This window comes from Garra rufa, chromosome 23 (genome assembly GCF_049309525.1).
Source record: "Garra rufa chromosome 23, GarRuf1.0, whole genome shotgun sequence".
In the NCBI taxonomy this organism is placed as follows: domain Eukaryota; kingdom Metazoa; phylum Chordata; class Actinopteri; order Cypriniformes; family Cyprinidae; genus Garra; species Garra rufa.
Window position 1 is genome coordinate 21758187 of NC_133383.1, and position 17718 is coordinate 21775904.

The window sequence follows — 17718 nt, forward strand, 5'->3', positions numbered from 1 at the left end:
TATTTCAACAAGATCTTGTGCCTATTTAGAGCTCTCTGTATGAAATTTTCAAGCATTAGAAATACTAGGCATGTCAGACGGCTTGCAGAGATGAAGTGAGTTACAAGTATTAAAAATACAGGCATTGTGAGCCTCATAAACAGGTATCGGGAAGTCGTGCCTTGAAATATTAACTAACTGTATTGAAAAGTACTTTGGATTCATCAAGGTCTTCTCGAGCGCTTTAGATGTGTGTACTTCACACAGCGCTCATGCACGCCTCAGCTTTAACTAGCTCCTGGAGACTCCATCAAGCATGTGTGGCATAAACTTCACATCTCATTTCCATATATCACGTCTTGGAATACAATGAGTGAAAGAAGCATTGACACATTATGCTGAGCTTGTCTTTTTTTAATGAGAATATTGGTATTTGGCACACCAGCACTATTGATAGTAAATTAAAATGAGCTTTTCCCAAGGAAGTCGGTTAAATTTATGGCTTTTGTTATTTTAATCCTGCCTGAATCAAACAAGTCAACACAACTGTGGTTTTTATTGACACAACCTCTTATTATATTAGAAATCACCTACTGTTTGGCTAACTAAAGGGTCTGGATATGAATGTCTGTGATAGACTCTGCAGTGTGTGGACACAACCACCCTACAGTACAATATATATATGGATAAAAAATCCACTCACTCCTTTTTTTTGTGAACTTAGGAGTCTTCATTTTCTCACTTTTCTCTTTTACTTGACCATTGAGGAATTTTAACCAAAGTATGTTGAAGAAATTTTGTGAAGACCCTAAAGAATCACACCAACTTATGGAAAATGGGCATCCGATGTCCCCTTTAAGGTACTATTATGAACCTTTTGGGCTAAATATGGTACAAAGATTTCTCTTCCCTTCCCTGAGAGTACTGCCCCAGTGACAAGCTGTTGTTCCCCCGAAGGTACAATTGTTCTACAAAAGACGATATTAAAAATGTGTTTGCTTTTTGTCCATTCAATAAAAGTCAATGGGGTCCAAAGTTGTTTTGAACTCCACTGACTTTCGTTGTATGGACAAGAACAGTTTGTGTTCCACAGAAGGAATAAAGTGCATTTTGATCGATCGGATCTTAAGTAGACGACAGAGACACATTCCCATTCACACCTGGCGATTTAATCCGTCTCTGTTGTCCACTTTCAAACACTTTCCAAATTTGTTTGAGGCAGGGGTGTGGCAGTCGGGGAGAAAAGGGGGACAGAGTGCATAGTGGTCAGACAACGATATCCTTTAAAGGGCACAACTGAGATCGCCATCCCAACCCCCCACTGCTTGAGGGGAGGCTATCAACTTTATTTTTCAATGCAGAAGTAAGCTGTTTTCTAGTCATGTGTGAGACTTCCTGTTCTTAAGCAGTCGTAGGGAAATAATGGGAAGCATAACAAAGTGCAGTAAATGGTAAAACTGCACTACAAACCATTGCATTCATAATTAAGATAATACATTCAAATAATATGGTAAGACACACCAATTTGCAATATCAAGCAGCAAAACAAGCTGTTTTGTACAGCAAAAATAAATAAAAAATAGCAAGCCGCGGATGAGACCGGAAGCCAGACACATTAAATTTACAAATGGCCGTGCCCACTTTTAGCGGAAAAATAAGGTAGATATGGGCAGGTGGTCTTGCATAGTCAAATGTTCAGACTGACGGCAAAAGGTCTGGGAACCTTGGCTGCTTTGAATGGCCAACCACTGCCCAAGAATCCATATGACTGACTGGTAAAGCAACCAATCATGTTTTATTTTGTGCCGAATCATATTTAGGGGCATGGAAATGTCCCCACAATAACAGACTGGTGTGTAAAACCCTTGGATGTATTTTAAAGAGTGCAATGTTTGGAATCATGGCATCTTTGTTTCCAGGCAGAGCGTTAAAGAAGGCGAAACTCACGTCTTTCAGAAATCCTGTATAATTTCACCAATCCGATGATGACTTCGGAACTTCTACCTGATCTCATGATGAAAACATATCTTTGGAAACTATTTTGCAAGACACAAAATAAGAATGATACATACCAATAATGACCAATAATGATACATATCACTTCAGTTTCCAACAGAAATGATCACTAGAGACGGTAAAACTAACACTTGTAATCGCTGTTGTACACAGTTAGGATTACAGCTCTGTATGTTTCACTTTCCAGTTTTGACCCCCACCAGATTACTACCCCCCAGTTTTGGTAGGTTTAGGGTTAGGTTTGGGGGAGGGGCAATCATGTAGCGATTTCAATGAGAGGGGGTAATAACTTGGCAGGGGACCTAACAAGCTTGATCAGAACCTTGATCAAAACCTTTTAGCGCCACTCAGCAGACATTTCTGTTTGGACTGTCTGTTATTGGTATGTATTTTACGTTTCGTAAAAAAGTTCCCACAGGTATGTTTTCGTCATGAGATCAGGTTGGCTATATCAGATGTTCAGCCAACGGTCTGTAGGCGTGACGTCTGAGTCTGAGACTAATAGGAAGGTGTACAGTATGTACAGCATGTGCCTTTTTTGATCATTTAGTCTAACTTTGCGAAATCTCACACAATTTACATATGAGCTTAAAATGAGACAACCGAAAATGATACAGCGAGCCTCAATGTTTGTTTTTGCTCTGATAGCCACAATGCCACACTGAATACTGTTGGTTTGTGTTAGAATCAGGACTGGTAAGAGAACATTGTACTTTTTACATTTTTTCCCCTTCGAATCAAACTTATTTCAAATGACAGTGTTTAAATCCCGTCTGGCAAGCACACTTCAACAACACATCCCATAACGTTTAAGAATTAGGTCAGTAGACAGACAGAAGGCAGTCTTTCGTGGCTGTTCGAAAGCATTCAACCACATGAGCATTTACACTACAAAAGCAATCATTTTTGACTACCTCTGGAAAGGTTGAAAGTGGACAAGCTCAAAATATTTCAGAACATGTTTACACCTGTGTTTAGCATTGTCCGTGATCAGATTGACAAAATGCATCTTAATGCCAGGGCCAAACTCTCAAACCCATTTCAATTTGTTTAAAAATATAACATCTGTACTTGTCTGTATAGTCCAGTAGGGACACAGGGAAGAAGAATATATTCAGTCCAGAGAGGCATTCGCATCTTATGTCAGTTCCCCAGGATTACAGGGTTGTTTAAGGTCCAACACATCTCTGAGGGTAGATGAAGCAGAGCCACGGAAAGAACACCAATTTTGTCCATTGTCCAACTTCTGCTGTGTTCAGGTAGACAGAAGCAGCAGACTAGAACTGCCGTGTCATAGGGGTACAGAAAGCTCATTTAGGGGACGATATGGTGGACAGTCTGGCATTTCAGTGGCAGATAAAATAGAAGTGAGAGAAGGCCATAGTGGCAAAACTAGATGAAACCTGGCAAGAATGTTAAACCGAGTGTAACATCCTCAGTATATGTTCGGGAAATAAACGGAGAGTGCCCATTGCTGTGGTCTTTCGCCTGAGCCCCAGCTGTGGACCGTCACGCTTTTATATCCACACGTCCCAGAAGAGCACGCAGAGAGAGCTCATTGCAACGTGCTATAGACCCCATCAGACTTTATTTTTCACATTGTGCTATGTGCCACACGAATCTGCAGCCGAGAGCAAACGGAAATCGCTTGTATTTTGTCATTTACGGGAGGTTAATACGCTGTGCTTAACAACCTGCAGAGTAAATTTTTAGTCAGTCCACAGCTTAAATGAGAAATCTGTTTAGCAGTTTGGCTAATTCATGCCACATTGCTGTGGTTCGCATATTGAGGATGGTATGGAACAGCCTGACGGTGTCAGGAGAATTCATTAGCTTTGCCATTTGGTAGGCGATAACTTTGGGAGGCTTCAGTCATAGCTTTGTTCCATCTGCTTGGCACGACACTTTTGCGCTGGGAAACACTGCTGGCTCGTTAAATATGGAGGACGGCCGGCTTCCCTCACCACAAATGGGTCATATTATCACTGAGGCGTACTGTTCCTGCATCAATTCTGGAATCTAAATGATAGAATAAAGGAACAGATTGATCACTTTGATTTTGGAAAGCATCTCTTTGTTTGAGAAGGAGGCAAATCTACTAGAAAGGGGGCATTTTCTGTCACATAGAACAGAAGTAAATTCTAAAGGCTGTTGAAGGTTAAATATCTATCACGATTTGGTCAGTTACCAGGATGTGCGGCCATACTGGCGATACTCGGATGTAAACAACAGCATGGATTGCACGGTTAATGTACTACTGAATACGTTCATCTGCTAATTTATGCTGTCTAAACCACGGAAAAAATGTGTGGAAGCTGCTAAATCATATAGAGAAGGACTTAGTAAGCAGAAAAGGGCGCAATATTTTGACAAACTTAAGTTAATAGGTGGTAAAGATACGTATGAGCAGTATTAATTAATATATTAGCCTAATATTTCACCTACCTGATTGGAAATGATAAGAACAAACACAAATGTTGTCAAGATTATTGCCCTGAAAATCCTGGTTCAGTTTAGCCAACCACAAACGCCCTTTGTTCCCCAAGTTTTTTGCATTCTTCTCCTTGATTTGTTATAACTTGTTGGTACTCTATAGTCCTCCAGATGTTTTTCCTGGTCCAACTGATTAATACAGCCTAAAACATTACAATAATTGATCATTTTCAGCAGCAATAACAAACTAAATTTGCGAGTATTCTTCGGTTCAGTGGCATTGTTTACATTTTGTGCCACCAATATGGCCAATTTATGACGCGTCGTGAAAACACTATAAGTAAGGTATCTTTATACTGATTTCCTGAAAAGTGTACAACAAAGCTGACTAAGCAACTAACAAGCCACTGGCTCAACCAATAGGGGAAAACTAGGGGTTGGTCAATCTGTTTGTCCAATCAGTGGCATTGTAAGGAATGTTTCTGAAATCTTTTTAGAAACGTATTTATTTAATTATTGTTATTTTTGCTAAGTGTGGTGATGTTATTGGCACAGAAACTACTTTTGAAAGCAGTTGAGTATGTCATTTATTTGTATAAAAGCAGTTACAATTGCGTAATCAGGATTCTTTGAAAGCTTTTGGCTCAGAGTGTGGAGCTGACAGTTAAAACCGTATAGTGAGAAATATTATCCACTGACTATATTTATGTATTTAACATTAGGGCGTGTTAAAAAGGCCAAAAATTGAAATGATTATATTATTTCATTACATAACTGTTAAGCAGAAACTAAGTAGTCATTGTAGGAGGAACACTGGGCTGAGTTCAGCTGGTGGATGGAGATGTGTTTCTCACCATGTGCTTGTGCCACTGAGTGGCCACTTATGCATCTGAGAGCTGCCCAGATCAGCCCGTTCTCCCCATTATACCCTTCACTCATCCTGCCAAACACCATTTAAGCATCTTTCATTTCCGCCCCTTGTTCATCAGCAAGTTATTTTTTTAGTGAGACCAATCATTTCACACCGAGCTCCAGCATCGATGTCCAGCACCTTTGTGCCAAATTGCATTGAAGAATTGCCTCTAGGCACTTGGCATGGCTTTAAAACACTGCAGGAAAGGCAGAGAAACGGATTAAATGGGCGTGATTTCTTCATCATTTGTTTTTAGATAGCTATTTGAAGGAAACTGATTTAAATCTGAGAGTACTGATTGCTGATGAGTTATGTATGTGTTCGTGCACAGAGAGTGTGGGAAGTGTGCAGTAATAAAGTCAAATCTGCTTGACTTTTGTGAGTTACTTTTATTTTGGTATGTCTTATGTTGTTCCAAGGCTACTATTTTGAAAGCCTTTTGTCTTTCTTTTTTTTTTTTTTTCTTTGCCTTTTTTTAATTAGTGATTTGGGCTTATCATTCCTTGTGTTTAGTGCACTTGTGAGTTTTCATAGTTTTGTCATCCCTTCGGTCATGATCAAGTTCTGTTTGATATTCAGGTAAGGCCATTACCGTATTTTGAATCAGCCCAACTAAATTTTGAGTGGATCTGGATTTGGTATATTGTTGTTGATTTGGTTTGATTGCGTCTGGTTTTACACTTTATTGTCTGTCAAGTCATATTTAAGTGAGATGAAGTCATATGAATGTGTGTCATCCATTCTAAACATAGAAGTTCAAGTCTGGGTAAAGAATCCTTTAATGTTTCATCATTAAACCTTTAAAACAACACAACATTGTCACATCAATGAATAAACACTAGGTTTTAATACATTTATATCTTTTTAAAATATACATATACATATTTATATCTGCTATGTTGTGTATTGTCATTTATTTATTTATTTTTTCTTAGTATTTTCTTTCTCAGAGTCTCAGAGATATCTAGAACTGCCAGGTCATTATTTATATACAGTTATGTTCTAATTTTCTCTCTATCCTAGTGAAACATATCTGGTTCTTACCCTAATCTGCTGATTGGGAGTTTTACAAGTCCCAAAATGTGACTTAAGGGAGGTCTCTTGCTTCCTCACACCCCTGCTTTAAAGTGAGCTAAAAGAGAGGACTAATAAGGCATTTTTAGGACAAATTTATGAGTGCATTCATACTTAAATACCCTACTGTGCTCCTCTCTCGTTTTCTCTCTCTCTTTCTCTCTTTTTTATTTGTGGAGGTGATAGATGCCTCTGAGCTGCAGGTAGAGGCTAAAATGAGTATACCTACTTGTATTGATTAATCTCAAAAATTGTGATATGTTGTGTTAGCAAAAATCCTCACCAGCATGGTGTGTGTGCTTTTATATTGAAACTAATACTAGTCTTACATAGTGTTCTATTACCATTGATCACTATTTAAAAATGTTGAAGCAAAACCAGACTGACGCACATATTTTGTGCCCCTTACCATGTTTTCATGTAAATGCCCTAATTGGCGTTCAGATTATTTGACGAATGCATGTCTGTTTCCAAATGACCTGCTGTCGTTTTCTTGCATAGTCATTATGGTTTGCATATAAACTAGACTTTTTTTTTTAATGATGAGAGAATTTTGGTAGTGTTTTGTTGTAGATGCATGTACTGATTAAAATTGAGGACTCATATATACTTTAGTAATTCAGACCATGAATGGAGAAGATTTGGAGGATATGCTTTAAAGGGATAGTTCACCTCAAAATGAAAATTACCCTATTATTTACTCACTCTCCAGGCATCCTAGGTGTATGTGCTTTCTTCTCTTAGACAAATCCAATCAGAGTTATATTAAAAATGATCCTGCCATTTCCAAACTTTAAAATGGCATGGATGTGTGTTTCTCTTCATCAGTCCAAAAGAAGTCCAATAATCCTTTTCCTTCAATCCATCCTTAATCAGAATTGCCTCACATGGCTCCGGGGGGTGAATAAAGGCTTCCTGGAGTTAATCAATGATTTTTTGTAAGAAAAATATCCATATTTAAGACATAATAATTGCTTTAATCTAGTTTGTGCCAACTTTTCTTTGCTGAAGTAGGGAAACTTTGCTTATGTAAACAAACGTTGGTTTGTGCGAGACTCACCGGCGCATATGCGACACCGATGTCCTACGTCGTTCGCCAGGACGGACTTCTGTGTACGACCAGTTTTCACAAGCTAGATTAAAGTGATTATTATGTTATAAATATGAATATTTTTCTTACAAAAATGCATCAATTCACTATAGGAGGCTTTTATTCACCCCCTGAAGCCGTGTTAGGCACTTTTTTATTATGGATGGATGCACTTTATTGGACTTGGTTTGAACTGAAGAAGAGAAACACCCGCCCATGCCATTCTAAAGCTTAAAAAGTGCAAGGGTAATTTCTAATATAACTCCGAATGGATTCGTCTGAAAGAAGAAAGTCATATACATGGGCTAAATTTTAATTTTTAGGCAAACTATCCTTTTAATACAAGTGTTTATCAAATTATACACACATTAATTTATGAATGATTGATTGATTTCTTAACGTCTTTCATTTTGCCACATCTCCTTACTGAAATCTTTGTGATCTCCAATGTCTTTCAGTGAACCTATAGTTTACCAAAAGGGATAGTTTACCCAAAAATGAAAATTACCCCACGATTTACTCACCTCAAGGTTTCCTAGGTGTAAATTTCTTCTTTCAGACAAATACAAAAGTTACAGTCAAGCCTGAAATTATTCATACCCCAGGCAAATTCTGACTTAAAGTTACTTTTATTCAACCAGCAAGTTTTTTCTTTTTTTTTTTTTTTTGACCGGAAATGACACAGGCTTCTCCCAAAAGATAATAAGACGATGTACAAGAGGCATCGTTGTGGAAAAAAATATTGTTCAAAATATGTCTCCACTGGTATTTTTGCCCATTCATCTTTAGTGATGAGCTCCAACTCTTTCAGGTTGGAGGGTCTCCTTGCCATCACCCTGATCTTTAGCCCCCTCCACAAATTCTCAATTGGATATAAGTCGGGTGTTACGGTTTGACGTGCAGGATGAGACGAGATGAGACGATATACACAATAAACACTATTTTAATATAATTCTCAAAGATGAACAAGGCAGGAACAGGCAGGAACACAGATGATAGTCCTCACACGAGTAACATATAACATTAACAAAGACCGACGGTGAACTCATAAAACAGATAGACTTTTAAAGACACACTAATCAACAGACACAGGTGACACAGATGACTAATGATACAAGGACAGGTGCTAGAAATAATGATGAGGGCTAAACCAAATGACACAGATCAACGGGGGGGAAAACAAATGGGATAAACCAAAGACATGAACTGACAGAACTGTGACATTACGCCCCCCTCCGAATAGGCGCGTCCTCGCGCCGTAGAAAAAGAAAAACAAAACAGAAAAGAGGGGCGAAAAAAAAGGAAAATGTCCATGGTGGCTTCGGCGGAGGACGCCACCCCAGGAGGGGGACCAAAACAAAAGTCCAGGTGAAAGACAGTACAGTCCAGAGGGGCGACGACGGAGGGAGGAGCCAGGGAGGACATGGGTGGGGCGTAAGGCAGGAGGAACTGACCCAGACCGCAGCCATGATGACGGCCCACTGTGGAGCCGACGGAGGGAGGAACCATGGTGGATGAAGGCGTGCCGACTCCATGGGGCCGACCGACAGAGGCGGAGCAGATGGAGAAGGAGCCCGAGGCGAAGACGGAGAGCCGATGATCCGGGGTGACGCCGAGGATCCGGAGGGCCAAGGTGGAACAGGCTCTGGCGCCCGAGACGGAGGCGGAGTCCCGGAGATCCGCGGCGGAGCCGGAGCGACAGAGGATGGAGGCTGTGCCCGCAGGAAGGAGGAGTCCCAAGGAGCCGGTGGGACGGCGCGACGAGGCACAGCCGGAGGAGCAGAGTCCTGAGGTGACGATGGGGTGACGACTGACCAGGGCGGAGCCGAAAAGACGATGGAGCCCGGTGGAGCTGGTGGATCGACGGGCGACGGTGTAGAGGAGGGCGTCGAGAGCCGTGGTGGAACCGCGGGGTCGAAGGGCCGAGGCGGAGTCCAGGACTCGGAGGCTGGAGGCGGAGCTGAGGGATCCTCCAGCCGAGACGCTGATGGTAGCTGGCAGTCCCGCGGCGAGCCCACTGCACAGGTGGTGGGCTGAGGGTGAGCTGAGGGGCTGTCAGGGGACAGCGGCGGCCAGACGAACATGGCATCAGATGACAGAGGGTGGGTGGGTGGGAATTCCGGGCAGACAGGACAGACGGATATTTCCATATCAAAGTCAATTAAGTTACCAGAGTTATCTTCGATGAGATCCGAGAAAAAGTCTATTAAGTCCCCAGAATTAGGTCCAAGCTCACCCTCAGTGGTGGTGCAGTGGGCAGGGCTCTCTATCGCCCTCTCTCGCTCCACGTGGCAATCCACCGTCGCCGATGTTGCAGTCGGCTCTCGCACCTGGTCAGATGGGTCAGGCTTTGGCTCTGTCGCTCTCGGCTCTGGCTCTCCATCTGCGGTGGGTTCGGGCTGCAACTCCGCATGTCGGGGTGATGTTTGGCTGGGTTCTGGGTCTGGAGTGGGGCTGACGTCCTCCTTGACGATGTCGACAGTCTAGGATGACTGGCAGGACGCCAACACCCACTCGATGACATCCGGCAGGCTCTCTTGAGGACCCTCCCCGGATAGCAGCGCCTTGGTGGCAGAGTTCAGTCCTAGGCGGTAGTGGACGCATAGGCTGCTATCCGGGAAGTGTGACTGGTTTGCCAGGAAGAGAAACTCACGTGTGTGGTCCTCAAGAGAGCGTTCCCCATGCCTCAGGAGGATCAGGAGAACTGTGGGGTCCATGAAGAAAAACCAAAAAAAACAAAACACTGAGGCTAACAAAACGAAAAAATAAACGTAGGGGAAGGTGCCGGAAAAAACTGTTTCGGTCGGTCTTTCTGTTACGGTTTGACGTGCAGGATGAGACGAGACGAGACGATATACACAATAAACACTATTTTAATATAATTCTCAAAGATGAACAAGGCAGGAACAGGCAGGAACACAGATGATAGTCCTCACACGAGTAACATATAACATTAACAAAGACCGACGGTGAACTCATAAAACAGATAGACTTTTAAAGACACACTAATCAACAGACACAGGTGACACAGATGACTAATGATACAAGGACAGGTGCTAGAAATAATGATGAGGGCTAAACCAAATGACACAGATCAACGGGGGGGAAAACAAATGGGATAAACCAAAGACATGAACTGACAGAACTGTGACATCAGGACTCTGGCTGGGCCACTGCAAAACGTTAATGTTTTTGTCTGCTAACCATTTCTTCACCACTTTTGCTGTGTGTTTTGGGTCGTTGTCATGCTGAAATGTCAGCTGGTGCCACAAAGCCAAGTTTCTCTGGAGACTGCCTGATGTTTTTGTTGAGAATTTTGATGTATTGCTCCTTTTTCATGGTGCCATTTACTGTGATTAGGTTCCCTGGTCCACCGGCTAAAAAACACCCCCAAAACATTAGGCTCCCACCACCATGTTTGACAGTGGGGATGGTGTTCTTAGGGTTAAAGACTTTTACTTTTTTATGCCAAATGAAGGCTACATCATCTGTTTCATTTCATCGTTTCATCTGACCATAAAACAGAAGAACAGAAGTCTTCTTAAAACAGCTGTTATCAATGAATCAGGGTAATTAGGATGCTTTAGAACAGCTTGGACTATTTGGAATGGTATAGAACTTTGGATTTTCCCAGACTGTGACAGTTTGCAAAGGGTATGAATAATTTTGGACATGCCACTTTTTGTTCAAATGTAAATAAAAGCTGAGAATTTTTTTTTCCACAATGATGCCTCTTGTACATCGTCTTATTATCTTTTGGAATAAGCCGGTGTCGTTTCAGGTGAAAAAAAAAAAAAAAAAAAAAACTTGCTGGTTGAATAAAAGTAACTTTAAATCAGAATTTGCCAGGGGTATGAATAATTTCGGGCTTGACTGTATATTAAAAACTGCCCTGGCTCTTTCAAGCTTTATAATGGCTTGTGAATGGCTGTTGAGATTTTGAGGCCCAAAAAAGTGCATCCATCCATCATAAAAAGTGTTCCACACGACTCCAGGGGGTTAATAAAGGCTTTCAGAAGTGAATCAATGCATTTGTGTAAAAAATATACATGTTTAAAACTTAATAAACTGTAATCTCTAGCTTTAACTAACTGTCGTACATGTGTTTATGACCGAGTGGCGTTCCAGCAGATGATGTAGGATGTAGTCTTATGAGAACCACGTTTTGTTTACAGCAAAGGAAAACCATCTCCTCTTTGCTTATGTCGAAATCCTCTGTCATTTTTCTTTATAATTCCTCTGTTTGTACTTCTAATTCATGACCACATCATCCGCTGAAACGTCACTCTCTTGTTCACGCTCATACGGCAGTTAGCGGAAGCAAGAGATTAGTTGATCAAGTTTTTATTATGGATATTTTTCTTACACAAATGCATGATTCACTTCAGAAGGCATTTATTAACTCTTCAGAGCTGTGTGGAGTACTTTTTATGATGGATGGATGCGCTTTATTTTGCTTCAAAATCTCAACCACCATTCACTACTGTAAAGCTTGGAGAAGCCAGGATTTTTTTACTCTGATTGCGTTCGTCTGAAAGAATAAAGGCATATACATCTGGGATGGCTTGAGGGTGAGTAAATCATGGGGTAATTTTCATTTCTTAATTTATCAGCATTCTCTTTGTTTATATTTTTGACTGCTTGCCATCTGATTATGGATTGTTTTTTGGACTTAATGTTAGCTAGTTTGTGACAGACTATGGTTCTTGATCGTATTGTGCAGTGCTCCTTGGGGATTTGCCATTGCAGCAGTGCTGCTGACAGTTATGAGAGTCACCGCTCTTACTCACTGTGACATCTGTGTTTACTGTTTTGGAGGGAGGAAACCATGTTGGGAGGAGATCTTCTTAGAAAGCTGTCTAGTAGGGCCACACTATCTTTATCTATCAGGCTGGAAGCGTGGTAGGAAATAGGACAAATAGGAGAAATAGGAAAAAAAGAAAGAGAGAGAGAGAGAGCTGGTTAGACTGGATTGTGGCTTCATCTTATAATTTGTGTAGGTGACTTATAAGAATAGCCAGAATGACATAACCACAGGCATAATGAGATGTTATTAGACTTGATGAATTAGCTTAAGTGGCTTATTTAAAGTATTACCAATGAAACATGCATTTACATAATTAATAAATAAAAAAGTATAATTGTGTTAACACTAATATGACATCTAGTGCTATTTACCCTAATGATACCTGTGATTGTAACTAAAATGTTGAACTTCTCTCAGAAGTTTTTTTTTTCTCCCCAAGCTGTCACATGTTTTAAATGTTACAAATGTGTATTTAATAATACCATTATGGTCCCTCTGAAGTGGTTTGATATTATTATTTGGTGTTTCATAAATAGTTATATCAATTTCGAATTGTGCTGTTAAACCGAGAATAACAGGATCCGTTGTGACAATTTACCCCTTATAATGTGACAACATTTTGAGCGAAAAGTGTAATTATGCAAATACTTCTCTAGCAGTGTTTTTCCCCTTCAAACATCTAGTTCAAAACCCTGTTAAATTAGATTTGCATGTAATCATACATTCAGGCAATGATCAACTACATGACCTGTGTTATTTATTAATTATTTTACCCATGATGGGGCAAGTTGTCACATTTTAAATGGTATAAATTTATATATTAATCAAAACTATTTTGTCCTAAAAAAAACAGCTTGCTATTTTTGTGTGAGACCTTACAATTGGGTGTTTCGTGAATAATTCAATTTGCTTTTGTTTAAATGTTGCTGTAAAGCCAGGATCCATTGTGACAACCTACCCCTTATAATATGACAACATTTTGAGTGAAAAGTGTAATTATGCAAATGCTTTCTCTAGCAGTGGGTTTTTCTCCTTCAAACACCTAGTTCAAAACCCTGTTAAATTAGTTTTGCATGTGTTCATAAACTCAGGCAATGATCATCTACATGACCTGTGTTATTATTATTATTTTCCCCATGATGGGCCAAGTTGGCACAAGTTTTGAATGATATAAATTTACATATTTATTAATACAATTTTGGCCTAAAAACAGTTTGATATTTGTATGAGACCTTACAATTTGATATTTCATAAATAGTTCAGTTTGTTTTAGTTTGAATCTTTGTGTAAAGCCAGGATCCATTGTGACTTAAGCCGGGCTCACACTACAGGATTTTTTAGCCTGATTTTGCCCCGATTTTCCCCTCCCACACAGTAAAAGTTTTCACCAGTTTCAACTTAAAAACTTAAGTTTAGCAGCTGCCTTAAAATTTTAAGTTTTAACAAAAAGGGTTAAGGAAGTATCATTCAAAATTAGGATGAGGAATTAGGATTTACCTGATTTAGACATGTAATGCGGTCAAGAACTGCCTGGAAGTACGTTTGTCGTGCGTTTCCCTAGAATAATGCATCCCTTAGAATGTTTGTCAGCCAATCAGATTCAAGCATTCAACGACCCCGTTGTATAAATGATACAAATTTACATATTCATTAATACCATTTTGGCCTAAAAACAGTTTGATACTTTTGTATAAGACCTTACAGTTTGTTTTTGTTTAAGTATTGCTGTAAAGCCAGAATCCATTGTGATAACTTACGTGTTATAATGTGACAACATTTTAAACGAAAAGTGTAATTATGAAAATGCTTTCTCTAGCAGTGTTTTTTTTCCCTTCAAACATAGTTAGATTTGCATGTATTCATAAATTCAGGCAATGAGCAAGTACATTTCCCCATGATAGGCCAAGTTGGCACACGTTTTAAATGATATAAATTTACATATTTATTAATACCATTTTGTTCTATAAACCATTTGATATTTTTGTATGAGATCTACAATTTGGTGTTTCAAAAACAGTTTGCATTTGTTTAAATTTTGCTGTAAAGCCAGGATCTATTACAACGTACCTGTTTTAATGTGACAACATTTTGAGCGAAAAGTTTAATTATGAGAATGCTTCTCCTTCAAACATCTAGTTCAAAACCCTGTTAAATTAGATTTGCTTTCATAAACTCAGGCAATGATCAACCACATGACCTGTGTTATTATTTTTTTCCCATGATGGGGCAAGTTGGCAACATATTAAATTATATAAATTTACATTTTCATTAAGACTATTTTGGTCTAAAAACAGTTTGATATTTTTGTATGAGACTTTACAATGTGGTATTTCATAAATAGTTCAATTTGTTTTAGTTTAAATCTTTGTGTAAAGCCAGGATCCATTGACACAACTTACCTGTTATAATGTGACAACATTTTAAGCGAAAAGTGTAATTATGCGAATGCTTTTTCTAGCAGTGTTTTTCCCCTTCAAACATAGTTAGATTTGCATGTATTCATAAACTCAGGCAATGATCAACTACATGACCTGTGTTATTATTTTTTTCCCATGATGGGGCAAGTTGGCAACATTTTAAATTATACAAATTTACGTATTCATTAATACCATTTTGGCCTAAAACAGTTTGATATTTTTGTATGAGACCTTACTATGTGGTATTTCATAAATAGTTCAATTTGTTTTTGTTTAAATGTGGCTGTAAAGCCAAGATCCATTGTGACAACTTACCCCTTATGATGTGACAACATTTTGAGCAAAAAGTGTCATTATGCAAATGCTTTCTGTAGCAGTGTTTTTCCATTCAAAGATGGTTAGATTTGCATGTTTTCAGAAATTCAGGCAATGATCTACATGACCGGTGTTATTATTTTTTCCCATGATGGGGCAAGTTGACACACGTTTTAAATGATACAAATTTACATATTCATTAATATTTTGGCATTAAGAAAAAAAAAAAAAAACAGTTTAATATTTTTGTATGAGAGCTTACAATTTGATTCATAAATTCAGTTTTATTTAAATGTTGCTGTAAAGCCATTGTGACAACTTACCCCCTTATAATTTGTAACAACATTTTGAGCGAAAAGTGTAATTATGCAAATGCTTTCTCTAGTGTTTTCCCCTTCAAACACAGTTAGATTTGCATGTATTCATAAATTCAGGCAATGATCTACATGACCTGTGTTATTATTTTTCCCATGATGGGGCAAGTTGGCACACGTTTAAGATTACAATAATTTACATATTCATTAATACCATTTTGGCCTAAAAACAGTTTGATGTTTTTGTATGCGACCTTACAATTTTGAGTTTTATAAATATTTCAATTTGTTTTAGTTTAAATCTTCCTGTAAAGCCAGGATATGTTCCTGAAAATGCAGCAATGTTGGTATATTTCGACATTTTTTTTTTTTCTGTTTTCATAATATAAGGACTTAATAAAAGATCGCAACATTTGAGATGACTTTATATTACACATATTGAAAAGGCACCCCTCGGCTGGATTGATAATGTACATTGCACAAAATGACGACGATGCAATATTATCCGCCTAGTGGTTTGTATCAGTAGTAAACCTGTGAGCGCAGTCAGGTCTATTTGATCCCGGTGAGAGGTGCGCTGTTAGATCCCACGGTAGCTGTCCATTCAGAACTGCTGTATGTCTGTGTAATGAAATCCACAGGAAAACGTGCCTAAATCATCATCAGTCCAGCCTTATCAGGATCGTTTCATTACGCAATGCATTACAGCGAGACGGGGGGCAATCGGTGCCATCGCACGTACTCGCATTATATTTCCTCGATCCTTTAATCATATGGACTGTGGAGTCTAGAAGCAGTTTGAGCGGAGAATAATTCCAGGCGCCCGCTATTGGCTCCCCGTCCTCCTCTGTCAATCTGCGGAGGCGGGACTCTGCCTGCTCACGCTCCCAGGAGGCGATAGATGCGCGAGCTGTACTTTTCTACTGTGTTGGAGCGCTTCGCACTTCTCGAGCTCAGTCCGAGCGTCAAGTGAACGGCGTGCGGAAAGCGCAGTGGGACTTCAACCGAGGAGAAGTTATCGAAGGAGCCTGTAGTATTGATTGCAGCAGCCTGCACCTGGATAAGCCCCATCATCAGCGCGCGGAGAAGCGAAAGAGCAAAGAAAGTGTGTTGACGGCAAGTGGGCAGCTGTTATAGAAGGAAGGCAATATGATGGTGAAGCAGCATATGCTGTTTACCCTGTACAGCATCTGCGGGATCGTCCTTAAAGGTAAGAGCGCTTCAAACTTTAAGGCAGCCTATGCGGTGCTTTGCAATTTGGGGGCTCATCATCAGTACGCACCATGCTGGAAAGGCATTATGCTCTGGAATGAGGATGATTTGCATTTCCATAATATCTCCAAAGGGCCTCGAGTGAGTACGGGGACAGTTTCCCGTTAGTCATCATTGCTCTGAAGAAATTGTGCACGTTTGCCCAGCACTGATACAGAATCTTATCACGGATAAGCCTGCACACACTGCTGAGCTAGAGCCCCGCTTTTATGGATTACCAATCAAAATGTGTTATAGATCAACTCACCACCATAAGGGAATAGGATTTAATTCAAACAGCCATTGCTTCATCTGATCGGAAACTTTATATAATAAACGCATCGCGTTTATTGTATTTTAAAACCATACAGACTATATGCGTATTAAGGCACATTTTTATTTCCTTTTGGAAATGCTATGTATCTACTAGTAGAATGGTATAGCGTTAAATCATATGGTGCTTTTTTCCATTGTATAGTTTGAGGTATATACGGGTTTTATTCTGGCAGGGATGTGGCTTTGGTAGTTATGAGGTAATACAGATTTCTATTTCACCCGCGTAACGTGGTCGTTTCTAATCCTGCAGTTTTTATTCTGACTGGAAAAGCCGTAGATTTCACACGGAGCCTGAAGCTAATTCTTTAAATTTCTTTTACCACCCCTAATCAGGATTGGATGTGTTTTTTGGGACAGTTTCACAGTCATTCCAGTCTTCGGGATGCATGGTATTTGCGGCAATCCGCATCTTGGGGTCGTAGTAGCATCAGCTTTTTTCCTCTCAGAGAAAGACTTGCGAAGCAAGTAGCTACACCTGTCAGTTTACAGTTGTCAGTGTAATGCATTATTCACCCACATTTCAAACAGCAAATTGGACATTACGCGATATCAGAAGTTCGTAAAAGAAATCCGTCAGCATTTCTGCGTTGTTTACCTGAAGTCTTGTAGTTTCGGCTGGCGCTCATCATTCACGCGCGACACTGTAAACAGGATCAGCAGGGCAAGGTCGCGCGCACTGTTCGCGCGGGGCGACCGTTAGTGTGACAGGAATACTTGATGAATACGTCAACTGAACGTGCCTTATTGCTTTTTCGCCCGGTATGAGGGCAATG

The 17718-nt window shown here is 39.9% G+C and overlaps 1 protein-coding gene across 2 annotated transcripts in view; it reads left to right on the top strand.

Annotated features, from left to right (window-relative positions):
* The first annotated feature begins 16333 nt into the window (after positions 1-16333).
* Positions 16334-17718, top strand: part of cadm2a (cell adhesion molecule 2a) — a 508011-nt gene continuing 506626 nt past the window's right edge. For both annotated transcript variants that reach the window (XM_073829450.1, XM_073829451.1), the window contains exon 1: positions 16334-16568. In XM_073829450.1, coding sequence (XP_073685551.1) covers positions 16508-16568 — 61 coding nt within the window. In that variant the 5' untranslated portion in view covers positions 16334-16507. The remainder of the gene's footprint in view (positions 16569-17718) is intronic.